The sequence below is a fragment of the Oryzias melastigma genome, linkage group LG24, assembly GCF_002922805.2.
Source record: "Oryzias melastigma strain HK-1 linkage group LG24, ASM292280v2, whole genome shotgun sequence".
NCBI classification, from domain to species: Eukaryota; Metazoa; Chordata; class Actinopteri; order Beloniformes; family Adrianichthyidae; genus Oryzias; species Oryzias melastigma.
Window position 1 is genome coordinate 232907 of NC_050535.1, and position 20774 is coordinate 253680.

General features: G+C 46.3%; 4 protein-coding genes across 10 annotated transcripts in view; 1 reads left to right on the forward strand and 3 right to left on the reverse strand.

Moving 5' to 3' along the window:
• Window positions 1-1721, forward strand: part of dnajc5ga (DnaJ (Hsp40) homolog, subfamily C, member 5 gamma a) — an 11163-nt gene extending 9442 nt beyond the window's left edge. Inside the window, exons 5-7 of one of the 2 annotated variants that reach the window (XM_024290969.2) lie at window positions 63-224; window positions 417-462; window positions 813-1721. In XM_024290969.2, coding sequence (XP_024146737.1) covers window positions 63-217 — 155 coding nt within the window. In that variant the 3' untranslated portion in view covers window positions 218-224; window positions 417-462; window positions 813-1721. The remainder of the gene's footprint in view (window positions 1-62; window positions 225-416; window positions 463-812) is intronic. The other variant, XM_024290971.2, reaches the window with a different exon arrangement.
• A 2847-nt stretch (window positions 1722-4568) lies between these two features.
• On the reverse strand, window positions 4569-14991 carry mpv17 (mitochondrial inner membrane protein MPV17). 4 transcript variants are annotated; one of them, XR_002921303.2, is made up of 10 exons: window positions 14738-14991; window positions 14430-14510; window positions 12157-12272; window positions 11786-11878; window positions 11595-11690; window positions 10164-10196; window positions 10035-10087; window positions 9317-9475; window positions 5405-5493; window positions 4569-4695 (listed from the first exon to the last, which is right to left on the reverse strand). XR_002921303.2 is itself a non-coding variant. In XM_024291707.2 (9 exons), the coding sequence occupies exons 3-9, from the start codon at window positions 14500-14502 to the stop codon at window positions 9406-9408; spliced, it is 534 nt and encodes a 177-aa protein (XP_024147475.1). In that variant the 5' UTR covers window positions 14503-14510; window positions 14738-14806; window positions 14926-14977; the 3' UTR covers window positions 8930-9405. The 4 variants fall into 4 exon arrangements, 1 of the variants encoding a protein (XP_024147475.1); XR_002921304.2 differs by having other exon boundaries at window positions 4569-4762; XR_002921305.2 differs by lacking the exon at window positions 4569-4695 and adding an exon at window positions 5040-5114.
• uts1 (urotensin 1) lies at window positions 7134-8486 on the reverse strand. The gene is made up of 2 exons (XM_024291705.2): window positions 8325-8486; window positions 7134-8200 (listed from the first exon to the last, which is right to left on the reverse strand). Exon 2 carries the CDS (start codon window positions 8195-8197, stop codon window positions 7883-7885), a length of 315 nt encoding a protein of 104 aa, XP_024147473.2. The 5' UTR covers window positions 8198-8200; window positions 8325-8486; the 3' UTR covers window positions 7134-7882.
• A 701-nt stretch (window positions 14992-15692) lies between the features above and the next one.
• The window catches only part of si:ch211-243j20.2 (uridine-cytidine kinase-like 1), an 11816-nt gene continuing 6734 nt past the window's right edge, over window positions 15693-20774 (reverse strand). Inside the window, exons 8-15 of one of the 3 annotated variants that reach the window (XM_024290677.2) lie at window positions 17579-17598; window positions 17069-17167; window positions 16908-17001; window positions 16777-16839; window positions 16580-16702; window positions 16406-16513; window positions 16177-16333; window positions 15693-16048 (exon numbers count right to left, since the gene is read on the reverse strand). In XM_024290677.2, coding sequence (XP_024146445.1) covers window positions 15972-16048; window positions 16177-16333; window positions 16406-16513; window positions 16580-16702; window positions 16777-16839; window positions 16908-17001; window positions 17069-17167; window positions 17579-17598 — 741 coding nt within the window. In that variant the 3' untranslated portion in view covers window positions 15693-15971. Of the gene's footprint in view, window positions 16049-16176; window positions 16334-16405; window positions 16514-16579; window positions 16703-16776; window positions 16840-16907; window positions 17002-17068; window positions 17168-17578; window positions 17599-18899; window positions 18917-20774 lie in introns of all 3 variants that reach the window. The other 2 variants (XM_024290679.1, XM_024290678.2) reach the window with 2 other exon arrangements.

Below are 20774 nucleotides of genomic sequence, written 5' to 3' on the forward strand. Positions count from 1 at the left end.
TCACCTCTGGAGGGGTCTGTTTTATGCACCTGTACCCCCTCTGCTCATGTTGACCCCCACAGGTACCCCCGTAATCATAATCCAGCCTGCATCTAATCTGGGTCCCGAGACCCCCGAGGACCAGGGCGGGGCCGCCCCCCTGCCCATGCCTGCGCCCGAGCCCCCACAGCCGGGGAGGGACAGTCCGGGGGCCGGGGGCAACCACGGCGGCTTCTGAAGCACTCGTAAGCGCCTCCGTGTCTGTGCGTCCTCCATCGCCGTGTCCGTCCACCGTGGGGCGCTGTGGCTGCTGCTTGTGACCATCCTGTCTGACCGCCACTCACACCACCGTCTGCATGCCGGCTTCACTAACACCGCTTTCCCGCCGCGTCCCGAACGCTCCGGACCGGCACTGACCGTCTGCTTTGTCTCCCCAGGAGGAAAATGACGGCGGATCAGGAATCAGCAGACGTCTGCAGGAAGGTCGGTTCAGCTGAGAGCAGAGGTCCATGAGGTTCTGCTGGACCGGAACCCTCATGGATCCATGAGGTTCTGTTGGACCGGAACCCTCATGCATCCATGAGGTTCTGTTGGACCGGAACCCTCATGCATCCATGAGGTTCTGTTGGACCGGAACCCTCATGCATCCATGAGGTTCTGCTCAGGAACCTGAGGGTTCCGGTCCAGCAGAACCTCATGGATCCATGAGGGTTCCAGTCCAGCAGAACCTCATGGATGCATGAGGGTTCCGGTCCAGCAGAACCTCAGACTCACAAACCTTTTCTGTTAAGGTCTAAATGATGGAGACACTTCTCTCTCTCTCTCTCCTCCAGCCCCCCCACCAGCCCAAAGTCACCAGCTCTCATCCTAACCCCCCCACCTGAAGATCACCTGTTAAGGTGCGCCAAATGACTCCTCCCCTTTCTACAGAATGCCCCCCCCAGCCATACAGCTTCAGGATTGCTCCGCCCCCCAGTCTGACAGATGTTCCAGCAAGGAGGGCGGAGCCAAAGCCAGTGACATCATCATCCAGACAGAGACTGGCCCCCCGAACGGATCCTCCTGCAGACCGCGGTTCCCCGCCCGACGCCAAAGGTTCCGCTGCACTGGAGAGGCGGGACACTTCCGACCGCACGACCCCCCCTCGCCCCCCCGCCGGTCCACCTGAGAACTTGGTGTTTCTGTTTGAATGAACGCGGCGCTTGTTCTAATCTGAGGGATCATTCCTGATGCCCCGCCCACCAGCAGAACCGCGCTTCTGTCAGCAGCTTGAGCCGGGTTCTGCAGCGGGAACGTCCTGATCTGGACAGACGGGACGGTCCGTCCGGGTCGGGTTCTGCTGGGCTCTGGCTGTGGAGGGGTCTGCAGACGGTCCGTCCTGTCTGCGCAGACCCTGACGTTCTCTGTTCTCCATCAGCCGCTGGACTGGTACCGGTGCCCGGACCCGCCATCAGAACCTTTCGTCCCGTGGTTCTGCCTCTGAGCCAGCCGTGGGGGGGGTCATATTTATTTTTATGGTTGATCAAAGCTTCGCTCGCTGTAATTTTGTCTTTTTTATTTATGTCGGATGAACTCGGGATGGGGGCGCGTTGGAACCGCTGACTCGGCTCTGCATGTGCACGGCGCTCGACTGTTCCAGAACCCCCTGCTCCTGGGTCGGGTCGACCCGCGGCGTTGGTGTTGATGGGGGTTCTGCTGTGGACGACGTGTCAACCAGAACCAAATAAACGGATGATTTTGTAGTTTCCTGATTGTGGTCTGTTTGTCATCAGAACCTGATGGTTCTGCAGAGTTCTGGTGGTTCTCCTGCAGGAGGTCTGGTGTTCTGCTGACTCGCCAGCTCTCCTCTCAGACACAAATAGGCCTTAATCCTATGAGGAGCTTTGTCTTAACGGCGAGCTGCAGCCTGAGCGCCTGCAGGACCGAGCTCGCCGCCGGCCGGCAGTGGGTCAGAACCGGGTCACAGCAGAACGCTTATCCCTGAACTCTGACTGCAGCTTTGGGAAGGAAAAGAGTTTGGAAAAAAAGACAAAATCGGATCCGTTTTTGAGTTCATTTTTTCTGAATAACTTTATTTAAAAACAGAAAACGACAAACGTTTTTCTTCCAACTCAAACTAAAGAACTTCCTGTTTTACTTTAAACAGAAAAAACTTCAATTTTTGTCACTAAGGCATAAAAAATCCAGAATTTCCGATGGGATTTGAAGGATCTGAATCTCCAAATTGAATTTACATTTATTCACATCTACAAGTCTAAATGCACATGATTAGATTTTAGAGATAAATAGAATTTTTGACATATTTTCCTGGAGCGCACGTTGGTTTTAGGATTTTATCTGTTTTATTTTGTTTTTTTAAACGTTTGAGTCGAATTTTCCGGGTGTTTTAGCTGTATTTTCTGAGAGGTTTTCAGCTCAGTTCGTGAACATGATCCAGACGCCGTCCTGATCCTTCACTTCAGGTCAAACACGGTTTTGTTTCCACGCTCATCAAACACGTTTAGATTGATTTAGGATCTTACTGCGTCTGCTGGACCTTCCAGAGTCCAGAACCTTAAAGGTTCAGAAAACAGCTGAATAGTTTTCACTTTAGGATGAAAAGAAAACTTGTTGCTGCTTGAGATTGTCGTCACAAATCAGAGAAATATTTATTTTAATTTTTGAACCCAGTAAGTCTGAGATTCATTTAGTGGAGACACGAGGAGGTTCTGAGGCAGCAGCAGAACTTTCCTTCTGCAGGAGGAAGTTCATCCATGACCTGCTTGTTCCCTCCTGGGGTTGCTGGGGCCTATCCCAGCCGGTGTAAGGTGAATCACTGAGACACATTCACACCTGAGGAACCACTAATGAACCTTAGAAGTATAAATAGGATCTAGAGGTTCAAACTCAAAAAGTCAAAGAGATTTTAACAGTTTCTGTTTATTTAAAGTGACTTGAAAAAATCAGAATAACATTTTTAAGTGTTTAGAAGTTCTCTTGAGTCAAAACTCTTCTATGATTTTGGACTCCATTTTATATTTATATGTTTATATTTTATGTTGTGAAAAAAAAATCCCTGAAACTTTTTGGTTTGATGCTAATGAGGGATTACAGACGTGAGTTTTTCTCTGCAGATTAGACCTAAAGTAGGACAAGCGTCTGCAGAACGTTTTCATGTTCTGATGATAACTGTGAGGTCACGACCTCTCATTCACGCCACGAGGTCAGAGGTCAGCAGCTCAATATGGAAACATCGGCAGACTTTCTATGAATACAGATATTTGACCGTTTTTATATCTAGTGTTACTTTTAGACCAATTTCTCCAAAAACTCATGTACAACCTTTGAAACAGTTTACGTCTTCCAGTTATATTATTTAAAAATATGCACATTTAGATGACATATTTAAATGTAAAAATGTCCAACAGCAAGTTTTACACTGTATTTAAACATTAAACTTTAAAGAATTTTGCAATTAAAACATTTTTTTGCTCAAAGTTTAAGTCATTTAAGTTTAATGTCGTGTAGTTCCACACTTTCTCCACTAGATGGAGACAAACGTTTCAGTTAGAATTGAAAATCAACATTTCTCCGTTCAGTCATTAAATACATTTGTTAGGAATCTTCGTGTCCAGTTTGTTTCATCACCAAATTCATTTATTAAAGTCCATATTTCTGCTTTTGAACGAATTATTACAAAGTTAATATTTTTTAGACGAGGCAGTTTTGGTTTTTTCGGTGCTGTTTAAAGAAACAGAAGTTTTTGTGATAATTTGGCGCCTAAATAAACTTGTTTTTATCTTTATAAATTAAAAGAAAAAAAAGTTCATTAATCAACACGAAGAGTAACACCGCGTGTTTTTGGTTTGGGCACGAAATAAAATTTGTCCTGCTCTCCCTGAAGGCATCATTAGCGATGACGTCAGTTCCGCTATGAAAAAGAAGACGCGTTCACTGCTGCCCTCTAGCGGCCGTTATCGGTACTTGGTGAATAAATATCGACGATAAACTCATTTATAAACTGAAAAACTTGATGTTTAACCGAAGATTTCATGCAAACAGAACCTGAGCAGAATGTTGACGCTCAGCCGCACAATTTATAACTACTATCTTTTACATCCACTTTTAACAAAAGGCGATGTCGGATCTGTCCAATGTAGTTTCTCAGGAAAAACGGAAGTGAACTAAATTATCATCATTAAGAGATCTAATCTGAACATAAAGTAAAAACATCTGTAATTTTTTTAGAGCAATGAGAAATTAAAGCATAACTATAAAATAATAATTCAAAAAAATAATCTAAAAACAACAGAAGAGGTGAAGATCTGTTCAAATATAAGAAGTGATTTACAGCCTTTAGATAGAAAAAAGTCAATTACTTTTCTTCTAAATCATAAAACGAGAATTCCTGTTTGCTGTAGCATGAATGTGATCCCGATGGGCCAAAAACCATTTGAATGAGATCAGAGTTATGATGTCGTTTAGGTTTTGTCATCTAGATGGCGCTAAATGACCAAATCAGATGGAGTGTGATAAACCTCCTCAAACTTTCCTCTGATCCTGTCGGGAATCAGGATCTGGAGATGAAGAACCCAAATACAGGAAACAGAAACATTTAATAAATTTATGATGACAAAAGCAGAAGATCTGATCCTGAAGATCAGAAAACCAGATCCTGAGGATCATCAACAAAAATCCAGACAGCTCTGGATGATTGACAGCCTGAACCTGCTGTGACTGAAAACGTGAGAAGAGAAGATCCAGAAGATAAATAAATAAAATGTAACGATGATTCAAAAACGAGCTGGAAATGACACAGATATGAAAGAAAACCATCAAGTGAGGAGAAAATAAAGAATTAGGTGAAGATTCATCAGAATCACAAACGTTTTCACATTTAACTGAAGATAAATCCTTCATTAATCAGCTGTATTTGTGTTTTCATGTCGTTTGTCAGGATGTTTTTCACAGACCAGGAACTCTGTTCTGTTCCAGATCTGCAGCTTTAAATCATTCAGTTTTTCATATTTCAGCTTTTTTTCTTTTTTTAAATGTATTCCAGAAAAAAAAACTCCAACAGATTAAAATAAAAGACTGGAATTAATCTATTTATTCCCTAATTTGATAAAATATTAAATCAGGCGTCAGTTCTGTCCCTGTGAGAAACAATCAGAAGAGTGAAAACTGTATCTGACGATGGGATTAGATTAGTTAATCCTATTAATCTGAACATCTTTTCTTTTAATCAAACTTTAGGAGAAATGATCTTCAGGAACATAAATGTGTTTTTAGCAAGAAAACAAACAAAAATGACAAAAATGTCACATTCTGCTGCTGGAAAATAATAATTTACAGATGGTTCAACCTTTAAATTCCTTAAAGCAACAGAAAACTGTCATAAATCACAGAGAAGATCGAGTATTCTGCAGTAAACAGATAAACTCACCTTGTTGCAGGTCTTTGACTTTGATGAGTTTTGATATCGTCTCTGATTTCAAACCGACACAAATCCCAAACGTCTTCGTGCTTCATCTCCTGATGGAAGAAAGAAAAATCATCCTTTAATTCAAGTTTTGTCTTCAGAAAGAAAACAAGATGAAATTATTTATTTTTATTTTAATTCCATCGTTTCAGTGCAGAAAATGTTCTAACAGGAAACAGAAGGTCATTGAATTTCCCACAAATAAGATGATCCCAGAAGGCAGCAACGAGAAAGTTGGGATATTTTAATTTCCGAGTGTCAGTGAAGGCAGCACCTTCACTTAAATGTTAGTTTTCCGTCTGATCTCATTCCTCATCTTCAGTCATCTTCATCACGATGACTCCGAGCTTCTTCTTCTCTGTTACGGTTTGACCTGCAGCTCCTCAGAGGTCAGAGGTCAGACACAGTCTGGAGGGGTCTCCGCGTCCTCGCGGCTCCTTCTGCTCCTCCTCTCTCCCCCCAGGAGCAGCAGAGGAGATCCTCGGATCAGTCAGACTGTGGCGTTCCCGCGGCCCAGAGCTGCGTTCGCAGATCGCCGTGATTCACTCATGGACCTGTGACAGACCAGAACACGGTTCCCGCCGGGACACAGGGGAGGAAAAGGTCGGACTTCCTGGAAAACTGTCGTTCCAGCTGGAGAAGTTGATCTTCCTCTGATTCAAACCCAGAGGACACAAACTCCAGCGTTCTGAAGCTCAGATCTGATAGGAGCTCGAGTTATTTTGGCGGTCTGAAATGTCACGAGGGGGCGGAGCCTCAGCTGTCCATCATGTCTGGGTTCCTGCTGATGGACAGCGAGGATCTTTCAGCCTTCATGGGACAGAACGAGACGTTTGGAGACCACCAGGAAGTTCTCCTCACATCCAACAGAGAAGGAGGTGCAGGAGGAGGAACACCTCCTGTCCTGAACTGCCGGTCCGGAGGAGGAGGTTCTGAATCATTCTGAATGTTCAAACTAGATCCATGAATCCGTTAGAACAGCAGGAGATCGGATCTGATCCTCGGTTAGATCTGACGGGGATCAAACACCTGCAGCGATTACAACATCAAACGCTGCTTGGAGATTTATGACTTCTTTATATCATTTCATTCATAAAGTGCTGAAAATGTGAAGCTGAATTTCAGCTTTTCAGGTTTTTTTCTAAAGTATTTCTGCAGATTATCAACAGTTTGTCACCAGAATGACTAAAGATCAACACAAATCCGATCCTTCTGACTCCAGGTTGTTTGTTGGAGTATGATCTTCTTCCTCGGTGACGTTTGCTGCTGTAAATGTGAAAAAGTGTCAAACTAAAGTCACGTGATGTGACGGACAAAGACTGAGGAACAAACAGGAACAGACGGAATCACGCCCACAGCGCTGACTCACGGAGCCGGAGGCTCCTCGGTTTCTCCTCAGCTTCTCCTCCTCCTCCTCCTCCTCATCTTCATCATCATCATCATCATCAGGTCACGTCACTTCACAGCGTCTGAAGTTCTTCCAGACGTAAATCATCATGAAGCTCTGATCCCAGTTTTTTCAACTAACTCCGGGAACGTTGAAGCTTCAGACAGAAACATTCATCTGAATAAACTGAAGGAGAAATTCAGAATGAACCAAAAACTGGAAAACTGAGAAGGTCTTTGACACCAACTCCCTCAAACGTTTCCTCTTCTGATCAGAGATGAGTTTATAAAGGAACAAGAGTCAAAGTGTTTTCTGCAGCTGGAAGATCAAAAGCAGAAACTTTATTTTCTTTGCAGAGATTTAAAAATATCAAGTTAGTTTTAATTTGAAAATAATCCGGATGAATACAGATTATAATCAGTGATAATCCAGTCATACATTCAGCACAATAGTAAAGACCAGAAGTTCATATTTTTATTACAAAGTAGAAATGACAAAAGCTTCTTTGATCTTTCAGATGTGAAAGTTTCAGTCATGAAGGGGAAATTATTGTTCTAAAAATGCAGAAATTCTTCACTTTGTGACATTTTTCTGTTTTATTTGATCACATTTAAACCGCAGGATTTGTCTGATGCGTCATGGTTTGGTCAGAAACTGGAACGTTTAACTTTCTGGAGTGAACCGGAGCTGGACGGAGTCTGAAGGTTCGGGTTCCTCTGTAATTGATGATCTGAACATCCTCAGAACTTCTTCAGCGACATTTACGCATGAAATCGGACAGGTCTGAATATTTACGCGCGGGTCTTTGATGGTGAAGCTTCCGGTCCAGGGTGGTGGGGGAAGTTGGGGGTGGGGTCTGCCGTCTCCGTTTGCACGGTTTCCATCGTTTTTGTGTTTAATTAACACCAAACTCGCTTTTCCCCGGCGGTTATCGTGATGCGTAAAATGGCACCGTGTGCGTAAAAATGATTTGGAGACGCGAGCGCACGAACAGAAACTACCAGCAAAGGTCTGGAGGAGCTTCGGATGCCGCGGAGGGTCTTGTGGGCGGAGCCTCACTTCCCCACCTCGTCCAGCAGTTTGCGGTTGAGCTGAGCGCGCGCGCGCTGGCGCTGCGTCTTGGCCATCCGGATCATGTTCCGCAGCATGTGGAAGGTCAGGTCTATGGAGAGCGGCGGCTCCTCGCTGCGCTTCAGGAGGCGCGCGGCGCTCCTCAGCGCCTCCTCCCCGCTGTCCCCCGCGGGGGGGAGCAGGTAGAGGAGGAACCGCAGCACCTCCGCCTCCTGTAACGCGCCGGCGGGGAGGTGGAGCGGTCTGCCCGCGGAGAGGAGGACGGAGGAGAGGAGCAGGAGGAGCAGGAGCGGCTTCATGTTCTGAAAGAAAACAGTCCGTTAGTCTTGAAACAGCTGCGCTTTCCCGCCTCTCCTCACCGGAAACAGAATTCTTAAATCCTGGTAATCCAAGTAAACAAAGGTGAGTCTGGAGGCGGACCCTCACCTGGACAGGCTGTGTGCGCGCGAGCTGCAGCTGCGGGAGGGGGCGGGGCGGCGCGCGCGGCTCCGGACCTGAAAAGTTCCGACGGCGGCGGATGAAAGCGGTTTTTATACCGACGCCTGTGACGTCAGAGCGATCACCGAGGTCCGGTCTGGAACCGGGACAACTGCGGAGAGGCGGGGCGTCGGGAGGGGGGTCAGTCGGTCCAAAGGTTTGAGTCATGAAGAAGAACCGGAACCGCGAAGATGATGTTCTAGAAACGTAGGTAGACGCGGGAATCTGCAGATTTCTGAGGTTTTTATTGGATTCATGAACTTTGAGTAAATTCAGTCTGAAAGAGAAGAGGAGGAGCTGTCCGTGGTGCTGAACTCCATCCAGGAGCAAACTGTCTTCGGTCTCCTCACATCTCATCTCTTGTCTTCTAAATGACTTAAAGCATCAGAAATTCCCGCCTCCACAGACACTACAGTCACTTCATGAGGAGATGTTGAGACTGAAGATCTGAAAGAGAAACTTTCACAGCCGGAGGTGTGGGGGGGGGGGGGCACGCCCACGTGCACACACAGTGAGCCTCAGAGGTCAGACGAAGGTCGACTCAGTGAAACTTCAGCAGTTTGAGGCTTTTATTTTGAAAAAACAAAGAGCTTCATCTCCGGATGTTTGAGGTTTTCTGAAGATTTAAGCAGCAAAACTATCAAAGAAAATGAAAATGAAAATGAAAACGATTCGATCAAAATCCACAAGAAGAGTCGAGGTTCAGTGACTGGAAGGTCCACTCCCAGAAATCAACGGTGAGGAGGTGAAGAGGAGGTGAAGAGGAGGAGGTGAGGAAGAGGAGGTGAAGAAGAGGAGGTGAAGAAGAGCTGAGGGAAAAGACAGTATGAATGTTCAGCGAGCATCCAGGAGGAGATCAGAGGAGGTGATCAGAGGAGGTGTGCTTCTGCTGACTCTCCCGTGTGAATGTGTCACTGGGAGTGGACCGGCTCCTCGCTGACCTTTAGGGTGATTCAGTCACAGCTGAGGGCGGAGCTACAGAACAGATGAGTGTCGCTCCTCGCCGGCTCAGACGGAGTCGTGCTCCTCCTCACATCTTGTTGGCCTTCCAGGTCAGGTAGGAGTTCCAGGCGACGGCGACGACCTGGACCACAGCCAGCCTGCAGAGGGAGGGAGGGAAAGGGGGCGGAGCTGATTGGAGGAAGTGTGGAAATGACATCATAGGAAGGGTTTGGATTTCAGAATAAAGCAGAACTCTGATCAGAGTCCACGCCTGTTCTCTTGGAGCCGTCCAGCCGTCAGAAACATGTTTGACTCAGAAATGTCACAGAGATGACAGGAGCTGCTTCTAGGAGGAGCTGCTTCAAGGAGGAGCTGCTTCTAGGAGGAGCTGCTTCCAGGAGGAGCAGCTTCCAGGAGGAGCAGCTTCCAGGAGGAGCAGTTTCCAGGAGGAGCAGCTTCCAGGAGGAGCAGCTTCCACGAGGAGAACCTCAAATGATTTTCATTTATTGACCGGTTTCGAGCTGTGAGCTCCACGTTCTGAGCTTCTGCTGCTCTGAGACCGTCAGGGTCAGAACCCCAAACAGGCTTTTATTTTGGTAGGATTTGCTGTTTTTTAATTTCTTTGATTTTCTTCAGAACTTTGAGGTTCAGAGTTCTCCTCCATGTCTGTGAGGCGTTTGAGGGACAAACCGGCGCTGGGATCTTCCGGCGTCTCACCTGTGGTTCAGAGGAATGAAGTAGAAATTGGCGATCTGGACCGGCGGCCAAAGCTGGAAGCAGAAGGAGGACGGTCAGCGCGCCTCCTCCACCAGAAGGAGGGAAAAACCACGGAGGAGGAGAACTTACGTAGTAATTGGAGATCAGAGCGTCTGTATAATCCTGAAAACCACAGAAGAAGAATCATCAGAACAGGAAGAGCTTTGTTTACATCCAGAAGCTCCTCCTCCTGCTCCTCCTTTAATGAGGAGGTCTGAGGAGGTCTGAGGAGCAGACGGCGCTGAAGCTCAGCCACATACGATGAGGCCGGATCTCCAACGAACCACGAAAGCATCTCTTTAAACCGCTCTTAATGTGAAAAAGAGGAGGAGCCACACACTCCCCGCCAAAATAAAAGCCCTGTCGGCCTCCTAAAGGTCACCTGAGGACGTTCCGCCTGGTTCTCCTCCCAAACACTTTTCTAATTACAGCCAAACAAACAGGTTCACCCCCGAGGGGAAACGGCGGCGCCGTGCTGCTCGCAGAAACACGGAGCGGATCCTCCCGTCCTCCTTCGCGCCTCCTGCAGCAGGAGAAACCAACACTCTGCTTCAGAAGTTTCCCTCAAAGCTGGAAATGTTTCAGCTGGACCAGAACTCTCCGTCAGAGGAGCAGAGGAACGTCGACTCCTCTAAGAGGAGGTCTGACGGGCGGCGGGGGAGGTCATGAGCTTCACCTCCTGTAAAGAGGAGGTCTGACGGGCGGCGGGGGAGGTCATGAGCTTCACCTCCTGTAAAGAGGAGGTCTGACGGGAGGCGGGGGAGGTCATGAGCTTCACCTCCTGCTGCTCCTCCTTTCATTGAAACAGTTAATGTTTCCTTGTTGTTTCTTTATACAAATAAGAAACTTTTCTTGAGGAAACTTAAAGAAACTGGACCCCCCCCCCAGGAGGACTGAGGGGGAGGAGGGGGGGGTCCAGTCAGGAGCTGTAATGAGAACATCGGTCGTTTACTTTCTGACATTTAGCTCCGCCTCCAATCCTGTAAATTATTGATGCTGGTGGGCGCCGGAAAACATCCTGTTCTGAGCGAATAAACAAACAAACAAACAAACGTCGAGACGAGGAGCTGAGTCACACCCCCCCCACACCCCCCCCCAGCACAGGAAATAGTTTCTAAGAATAACGACAGGAGAACGTTTCAGGTCAGACCTCCTGATCTTCTCCTCCAGAGTCCTCCTTTAATCTAAGAAGGTGAAAGCAGCAGATGAGGAGGAGAAGATAGGGAGGAGAAGATAGGGAGGAGAAGATAGAGGGATGAGGAGGAGGAGATGAGGAGGAGAAGAAGATGAGGAACAGAAGATAGGGAGATGATAAGGAGGAGGAGACAGGGTGAATAATGAGGAGTAGATAAGGAGGAAACCAGATTCCCCCTGAGCTCACGTGTTCCTCCTCCACTCTGAGGAGGTTTGAGCCTCAGAAGCTCCTGGAAGGAGCTTTCTCCTCAAAGTTGTTTTCCTGGAGCTTCAGGGTTAAAGTTCATCTTTAAGAGACAACATGGAGGAGACGCAGGGAGGACTCACCCGCTTGAGTTTAGAAACGTTCTCCTCCACCGTCAGGCCGTTCAGAGCTCCAGAGATGGAGAGGAACGCTGCCAGGAAGCAGGGAGCGAAGCACAGCTGTGAGGAGGAGAAACCAGCTGAGCAAATGGAGCTCCTCCTCCTCTTCTTACTCCTCCAGAGTTGCAGTGGCCCCGCCCCCAGGAGCCTCTCACCTGATCCAGCAGCATCTTCTTCATGGCAGCGCTCTTACTTCCTCCCACCACCAGCCGGTCCAGAACTTTGTACCAGCTGCCGATCACCGGGCCCTGGAGGAGCAGAGGAGTCAGGGGTCAAACCTGTGACACCTGAACAGCACCTCCTGAGGAGAACGCCTGACGAGGAGAACAGAACAAAGACCTCTGGAGCTTCTGCTGCACCAGAACCAACTGGGTTTAATCCTCTGATCCGGTTTGCCTTCAGGTGGGAATGACATCATTCCTAAACCGGAGTTCAGAGGAGGAGGAGGAGGAGGAGGAGGAAGAGGAGGAGGAGAAGGAGCACGCTGACACACTTTTTCCATCCTGAAGATAAAATCTGGAGTTACCACAAAGAAGAATCCGATGCTCATCATCCGGGCCGTCCGCTGCACGCTGTGGCGTCTTAATCCTCGCCGCTCAATCACCTGCTGGGCGATGACGTCGCCGACGCCCACCAGAGATCCTGCGGGGAGAAAGAGCGCTCACTATGACGCAGAAAAGGGAGAAACATTTCATTCAGAACAAATAATGACGCTGCAGGTGTGAAAAGACAGACTTGATCTAGTGTTTCTAAATGAAACGAGGAGGTGCAGACGTCAGGGAGGAGGAGGTGCAGACGTCAGGGAGGAGGAGGTGGAGACGTTAGGGAGGAGGAAGTGAAGACGTCAGGGTGGAGGAGGTGAAGACGTCAGGGTGGAGGAGGTGAAGAGGTCAGAGAGGAGGAGGTGCAGACGTCAGGGAGAAGGAGGTGCAGACGTCAGGGAGGAGGAGGTGGAGACGTTAGGGAGGAGGAAGTGAAGACGTCAGGGTGGAGGAGGTGAAGAGGTCAGAGAGGAGGAGGTGCACATGTCAGGGAGGAGGAGGTGAAGACGTTAGGGAGGAGGAGGTGAAGACGTCAGGGAGGAGGAGGTGAAGACGTTAGGGAGGAGGAGGTGCACATGTCAGGGAGGAGGAGGTGAAGACGTTAGGGAGGAGGAGGTGAAGACGTCAGGGAGGAGGAGGTGCAGACGTCAGGGAGGAGGAGGTGCACATGTCAGAGAGGAGGAGGTGGAGATGTCAGGGAGGAGGAGGTGCAGACGTCAGGGAGGAGGTGCAGGAGCTGCTCCTCTGTGGATTCAGATTCTCCTCATCGTCTCATTTCAGCTTCATGAGCTCAGCGGCTGAAATCTGAACTTGGAAGTTCAGGTCCAGTCAGAGGTCAGAGGTCACGGTCCTGGGACGGTGGTTGTTCCACCTCAAGAGGAGAAGCTTGGGTTTCTTCATGAGTCAGGGAAGATGGAGGATTCCGGATGTTCTGGTTCCCACTGAAGAGAGAACATCCCAGTAGATGTTCCTCTGAAGGACGGACGCAGGTCCAGAACCGCAGGTCCAGAACCGCAGAGAGGTTCTGCTCAGACCAAACTAAGCTTTAAAAAGAGTGTGACTGTGACTGTAAAACTCACTCGGCTCCATCTAAAGGTGATTTGGCAGAACTGCACTTCCAGCAGAACGGCATGCTTTTATTTTGATATTTATCAGCGGCTTCCTGTTTGACCCAATGACCCGAGCTCACATTCAGAAACAGGAGAATTGTCTGAGAACATCTGGATTCGAAGATCTAATGAGGAATCCGCTGGTGCTGATGACATCACAGCGGCGTGGATTCCTCCAGAAGGATCCAAACAGGAAGTTCTGACACACAAACCAGATTACTGCTGCACAGATCAGAACCAGCCCAAACCATGACTCCTTCACCACCTGACCAACCATAACGATCAGAACCGAACCGGCGTCTCTTTCAGTCACAATCCGAACTTTAGTTTGTTTGATGGTGGAAAGGACCGCTCAAAGGTCAAAGGTCGTCTCTGCTGACATTCAAACCATCAGAGAGTGAAGAGGAAGAAGAGGAAGAGGAGGATGAAGACGATGAAGATGAGGAGGAAAAACCTGAACTTTATATTTGCCAATAAATCCGTTTTTATTCTTAAAAAAGAGCCATGAAACTTCAAAATAAATCTCCCTAAAGACTAGAAACTGGACTTTAACTCAAATCTGTGATTGAATATTTAATTTAAAGCTATAAAATAACATAACTGTATTTTTATTTATTTAGGTGCTAAAATAAGAAGCTCATTAAAGATTTTCATCCATTATGAGACTTTTATAACAGTTTCTGTCACTTTTGGGGCAGAAATCTGACAAAGAGGAACTTCTGAAGAACTTCTGAAGAACTTCTGAAGAACTTCTATCAGCGGATGTGAAGCAAATGTTTTATTTTCTTGCCTTCAGTCTCAGAAACGCTGCAGCTTGTTTCCATCACTAATCATTTTTAGTCAAACTCTTCTCAGTACTGTTCACTCACTTTTATCTCATTTTTGGTCCAAAAATTTAGAGAAAATTTGCAGTAAGTTAAAAAAAAAGGCTCTTAATTTGAAAATCTTTTCTGTGAGCGAGTCCAGGGGTCACGTGACAGAACTCTGATCCTTTGATCTCATTCATATCAGTTGAAAAGTATGAGTCTGCATTCATGAATGGATTTCTGGGTAATAAAGTTTTGTTTTACAATGCCAGGTGACAGAACACGTGACACGTATCATGTAAGAGGCCGCAGTGACGTCACAGATCAAAGGTCGCTCCCTACCTGCGGTCACGATCTGCACAGTCCACGGATACTTGGTCATGAGGGTCTGGTAGGACCTCCACAGGCCGGCCATCGCGCCTCCTGCGGGAGCACAAGCACGGGTCACGCGCACGCGCGGGCTACCACGTTACTTCGTTACTTTCTCAGCCCTCGTGGGTTTAATTTCCTTAATTTTGACTCGTGTTTCTTGTCGTTTGTTTCAGACTGAAGAAATAATTCGTCGAACCGGGCCGGAACCAACACGCCGCTCCATTCAGAACAGAGTTAAAAAGCAGAAAAACACGTTAAGAAAAAGAGAAGCGCCGAACCTGATTTGAAGCCCGGCTCCAACTGGACCGGAGCTGGAGACGCGTTCAAGGTTTCACGATAATTCCAACTGTTTTAAGAAAATGTCGTATTTATGTCCCGGTTATTCTGTGTAAAACTCTTATAAACTTACATAAAAGATAAGGGTTAAGATACACGAGAGCATAAACTTTGACAAATGTAAAATAGCAAGAGAGCGTTTAGTTCTTTCTACAGTTGGTCGTTTCACATGGTGTCCGTGAAGGCATCATCCTGGTTTTACGTCAGTTCCGCCGGAGAAATATAAATGATGCTCTCTGGCGCCCTCTAGTGGACAATGCCGACATGCAACAAAAATACAAAGTTATTCGTTTTTTGTTTATTTCTGTTGGAATAAATGACATTTTAACAACAAAATGAGCAGATGGTAAAACAGAAAATACAGATGACCTTTTTATTCTTTTTTAATCTGAGACAATTCTGGGTTTTTCATTTAAATACAAGAACTAAAAACGTATTTAAAGTAAAACAGTTTCTACAGTAAAAATACTGGAGACTCTTCATGTAACAAAGTGTTGCTTTAAGCAAATTATTAAACCAATTTATAATGCAGAAACAAAAGCATCAAATGCAAATAAAAAAAATAATGTTCAAGTGTTTTTTGTCGAGTCTGTTGCACAGGAAGACAACAATAAATTAGAAAAATTAAATAAAACCTAAGAGCAGCCATACGGTTCAGGTCTCAAATGGTTCAGACATTAAACGTCAGTCATGTTTAAGGGGGATACACCTGAAAGTGAATGTTGGAGGTAAAAATAAAAATCTGCTTTAATTCACCACCAAACAACTAAATTCACAACTAAAAAGAAGGCAGAGGGAAATGTTTGGTTTGCAAAAGCAAAATCATGAACATGTTCAAGTTTTTTGTCCCTTTTGGTGGAAGTTGCCTGAGAAAATAAGATTACAGAACAAAAAGAATACTAATGAGTTTCTATATTTGATCTTTGTGCAACATTTCTGTGCAAAAATAAGAGTGAATCTACATAAATCCTCCGTCAGTTCACCGTCGATCGTTTCCCTTTTTGGGGTCAATAACTTATGTGGAAATTCATTGGAGTTTCCATCAGCCTGTGGAACGTTCCATCTTCAGCAGCCTGAGCGAGGCGGCCGTCAGCAGGGGAAGGTCAGAGGTCAGAGGTCAGGGGCAGCAAATCTAAGCAGGAAGCAACCATGATATTTTTTTGTAACTCCTCCTCCTCAGAAGTTCACGCCGTCGTCACTCTCACACCAGTCTGACGGCGCGTCGGTGCCGAAGAAACGATCCCCAAAATTCCCTGAAGACAGAAAAGAATCAGGAACCAGAAAAGATAAAGATGTTTTAGGTAAAACTCTGGATCTTCCAGGAACAGAACGATGAGGCCTTCAGGGCCGTAGGACTTCACAGCTCTCCTTTGCTGCTCACCGATGCCGGGGATGATGTGGAACTGGTCGTTGACCTCCTTGTCCACGGCGGTGGTGATGATGCGGACCTTCGGGAAGGCGTAGGCCACCGAGTGCACGCCCATCTCCGCCATCAGCAGCGACAGCAGGAAGATTTTGTCCTCCGGGACGTCGTGGTCCTGAAAGGAGAGGAAGAAGGCGTGGCAGCAGGCGGAGCGTTCAGGAGGGAACCCTGCGGCGCGTGGACCCACCAGCAGCACTCGGACGGCCATGAGAGCGGCGGCTCCGGTGGAGACGGTGCTGTCCACCAGGATGACGTAGTCCTCGCTGATGTCTTTGGGGAGACGCAGGTAGTGCAGCTGGAGGAGGAGGAGGAGTCAGCCGAGGAGCACTCTGAGGTCGGACAGTCCGTGAAGCACTCTCACCTCCGGCTCTCCGGTGTCGTGGTTGGTCTGGATGAGGATCTTGCCCAGCCGGATGTCCTTGCAGACGGCCATGAGGGCCTGCTCCATGGTCTCGCCCGCCCGCAGGATGGACACGCCCGTGATCTGAAGCCCAGAACATGACCTCTGCTGACCTCTGCAGCGCTGACGGTCAGGAAAATCCCGTAAAGTGAACGTACCCGCTTCCCGCTCAGCCGCTTCCCCTCATAGACTCCGCCCTGAGGCGTCTCCACGGATACGGGCTGCAGGAGGACGAGAGGAGAACGGTGAAGCTTCCCTCCTCCGTTTGGAGTTTGGGGGAGCGGCTCACCTTCAGAGGCAGGAAGGAGAGCGCGTGCTCGATCAGGAGCCTCATCAGCCTCTTGGAGTAGAAGATGAACTCGTCGCGGTTCGTCTCCTTGTTCCTGCGGAGCAGAAAGTCCGTCAGGCGTTCCTGGAGAACCGCTCCAAGGTTCTGAGGATGCTGCTGACCTGATGATGGTGTGCATGCCGCGGACCTGGGGGCTGGCCTCCAACACGCTGAGTGTTCTGGGTAACGGCTGGCCCTGGTGAGCCGAGGCCAGAGCCGATCTGCGGTTAAGAAAACATGATGCCGCTCAGGCAGGAAACCAAGTCCTTTCAAAAAAAAATCCTTCCAAAAACTGAAGCTGTAAAGACACCATTAAGAAAAAAAGAGAAAAAGTCGCTTTAAATGTTCTTAAAGAAAGTCACTGGAGGGAAAAACGGTTCATCTGTCCAGTGACTGAATAATTTAGACATCCAGAACACGCAGAGGAGAAGACAAGTTCACCAAACTGCACCTGAATGCACCACAGAAATGCAGAACATCTGGACAGATGCAGAAAAAAACCTGCATCAGCAGAAACTGTCAGGCATGGAGGTGGGAGAGCCGTCATTGGGGCCAGAGAGGAGGAACAGGAGGTTCAATGAGCATGCCATGCAAGTCTGAGCAAAAACAACTAGAACGGGGGGGGGGCTCACATGTCCCAGCGCAGCTTCCTCTGAAGGAGCAGTTTGAAACGGGAGGAGAGAAAAGGAGGAAGAGGAGTTAGACCAGAAGCACCTCCACCCTGGAGGAGGAGGCTCAGATGATGGAGAGAAAACTTCAGAGTTCATCCGGTCAGACGTCGCTCTAGCTTCCATTCTAACCATTTGGTCTGAAGTTCTCTGGTCAAATTTCTGTGAAATTCTTTCATTTAACTCTTAATTTTGATATTGTGGATTATAAGTAGAAGATTTAGATTCAGTCTGTAGAGTTCTGGTTCCAGAGAAACCCTAACATCATCCTCAGACCTTCAGGTTTGAACCATCATGTCACTAAAATGACTTAAAATGAGGAAAAACATCAAATATCTGGAGAACTTCTTTAAAGAAAACCAGTAGTACCTCTGATAGCCACAAGAGGGCGCCAAACACAGTTCAGTCCCAGTAACAGGACAAAACGTGAGCTTTAAAAAAACGTAACACATTAGCTGGTTTAATGTGTAGAATACCAGGAATTAAAAAGAAAAATGAAACATTCAAATATAAAAGGTATGAGGGCTCTTCTGATGTGGAGAATTACAATTTAAAATGATTTATTTCGCCCAATAAGAGAAGACTTTCCTCTTTATTAATACGAATCAAATAAAAAACTTTTTTTTTGTAGTTTTATGATTTTTCCTGATCCAAAGAGACAGTTTAACTTCCCGACTGAACTTCATTAAGAACCAAAACTACGTGCAGTTCCAGAAGTCACCACTAGGACATTAAATCTGTTTTTAATAAAACGAGTTTTGGCTCAAAATAAGGCAGCGAATAAAGAGATTTGCTTTTATTTCAAAACTTCTGAGTAAATTAAATAACATTTTGAATCAGATTTAATTCATTCATTGTGTTTCTATTTATACACATTTTCATCTAAACACTGAAACCGTTTGGACTTCATTTGGCCTCAGAACAAGAACATCTTTGAATTAAAAGTGGATCAATCTTTGGATTTTACTCCAGAAAATGGATCAAATAAATGATCTGATTCAACTATTGGAATTCTAAAGATGCAGCAAAAGCAGAATCAGATTCATTCAACCAAAGGCGTCTTTGAAGCCTATTTTACAGATTTAAATCGACCCCTGAAGGTCACATGACTAAAACTAATAAACCCGCTGAAGGTGAAACATTTCTAACAAACGTTCAGCATCATTAATTCAGGGAAACATTTACTTTGGGAATGAAAATAATGGAAAATAAATCAACACAAATGTCACTTTCAAAATAAAAGCTTAAAAAGCGAAGCAGCAACTGAGGTGAGCAGCAGTCGTACCTCACCGTGATCTCACGCTGGGACGGGAGCAGCATTCAGGCCGGCAAGCAGGAGGCGTGCACATGAGGAGATAAACACACGTGCACACACACACGTGCACACACACGTGCACACAGTGTATGCAGACAGTTAGAAGAAAACAAAGCAAAATGACTGAAATGTTTGAGTCAGAAGCTGAACGTTCACGTTGTGGACGCCGTCGTTTACTGAATGTGGCGGCGCTGGATCCAAAGAAAAGTTCTGGAGGTTCTACTGAACAAACAGGATCTAAGAGTCTGTTTTCTGCTGTAAAATCCAAACTCTGTTCAGAGCGTTAGCCGATCATCGGTATCGATCCGATCATCGGCATCGATCGGATCATCGGCATCGATCGGATCATCGGTATCGATACCGATCATCGGTATCGATCGGATCACCGGTATCGATCCGATCGGTTAGAGCAGTTTTACAATGAGGTCAACAAAACCTGGTTTCTGCAGAGTCTCTGGTTGGAACGTTTGGGTCGAATCCGTTCGATTTAGAGACGCAGATAAAACCCTGACAGGGATGCAGAGCTCAGCTGATCAGGATCAGAACACGGATCAGAACACAGACACGTTCATCTAAAGGTTGAGATCTGAGGTGTGAGCAGAACGATAACCTCCTCAGTACATGACGCTCATGTCCTCTAATGCGACACTAAGAGGAATTATGGGATGTTTGGTGTAGAGAGCAGGTGAAGGCCTGCAGGCAGATGTGAACATGGAGGTCAGCCGAGCTGTTCGTCCTCACTTAAGGAAGAGTCTGAACTCGATACGATCCACTATGGATCCAATCCATGTCATTATACACCTCAGAATAATAGATAAGATCAACCAAATCCTCTAATCTGTCATTGAACTATTTTAAATCTTGACGACGTAACTCGATTCTTTAGAAACACACATCAGAGTTTTGTGGTTTTAGCTGATAAACCGACGTGGATTCTATCTTTGAAAACACAAAGAACTATTTAATGTCTCCAGCAGTTTCTTCTCCTCCTCAAATGTAAAACGTCATTCCGACTGGAGGGGGCGGGGCTAGAGATGGGAATTCCGGCTCCACTTAGAGAACTCTCTTTGGTTCTGCTCTCTAAACAGAACCGACTCTTCAGCTTCCAAGAGTCTCTTTAGGTCGTTCTGTTGCTTAAATTTATTAGTTATCAACAAAATCAAATTATGCCCAAAATGAATTAGTAATGTAAAAAACACGTTTTAATTAGGGCTGAGAATCAATTAAAAAATTAACTAATTAATCGCAAACCTGGAAAAAAATGAATCGATTGAAAAAAATCTAATTTCACGTCTGAGTTGTGATTAATCACTAAACATAATGTCGGGTTGAAGTGAAAGAAGTTCATAAATCTAAACGCATTAATTCTTCTGATTGAGGTTTTGGACAAACCATCAGTTCAAACGTACCTCCAATCGTCTAAGATCAGGAGGAACAATGACTGAACATGAACTCAAGACGGTCTGGAGAGATGATGATGTTTGGTAGAGCGGCTCAAGACGCTAAACTAAATGTTGGCAAATAAATAGTTCATTAAATATCTTTATGGCATCTTTAATACGATAAATGAAGTATCGCGATATTTCTAATCTGGATCTTTAACTGTGCAGAAGTGGAGCTTCATCATCATCATCATCATCATCTCCATCATCTCCATCTTCATCATCTCCATCATCATCATCTCCATCATCATCATCTTCATCATCATAATCATCTCCATCATCATCTCCATCATCATCATCTCCATCATCATCATCATCATCATCTTCATCATCATAATCATCTCCATCATTATCTCCATCATCATCATCTCCATCATCATCATCTCCATCATCATCATCATCA

Bases quoted from the DNA above. Each gene is read 5' to 3' on its own strand.
- uts1 (XM_024291705.2), bottom strand. From the start codon at position 8,197: ATGAAGCCGCTCCTGCTCCTCCTGCTCCTCTCCTCCGTCCTCCTCTCC.
- mpv17 (XM_024291707.2), bottom strand. From the start codon at position 14,502: ATGGCCGGCCTGTGGAGGTCCTACCAGACCCTCATGACCAAGTATCCG. The intron at 12,273-14,429 runs GTAGGGAGCGAC...TTCTCCCCGCAG, and splicing joins TGTGCAGATCGTGACCGCAG to GATCTCTGGTGGGCGTCGGC. The intron at 10,197-11,594 runs GTGAGTCCTCCC...TGTGGTTTTCAG, and splicing joins ACGTTTCTAAACTCAAGCGG to GATTATACAGACGCTCTGAT.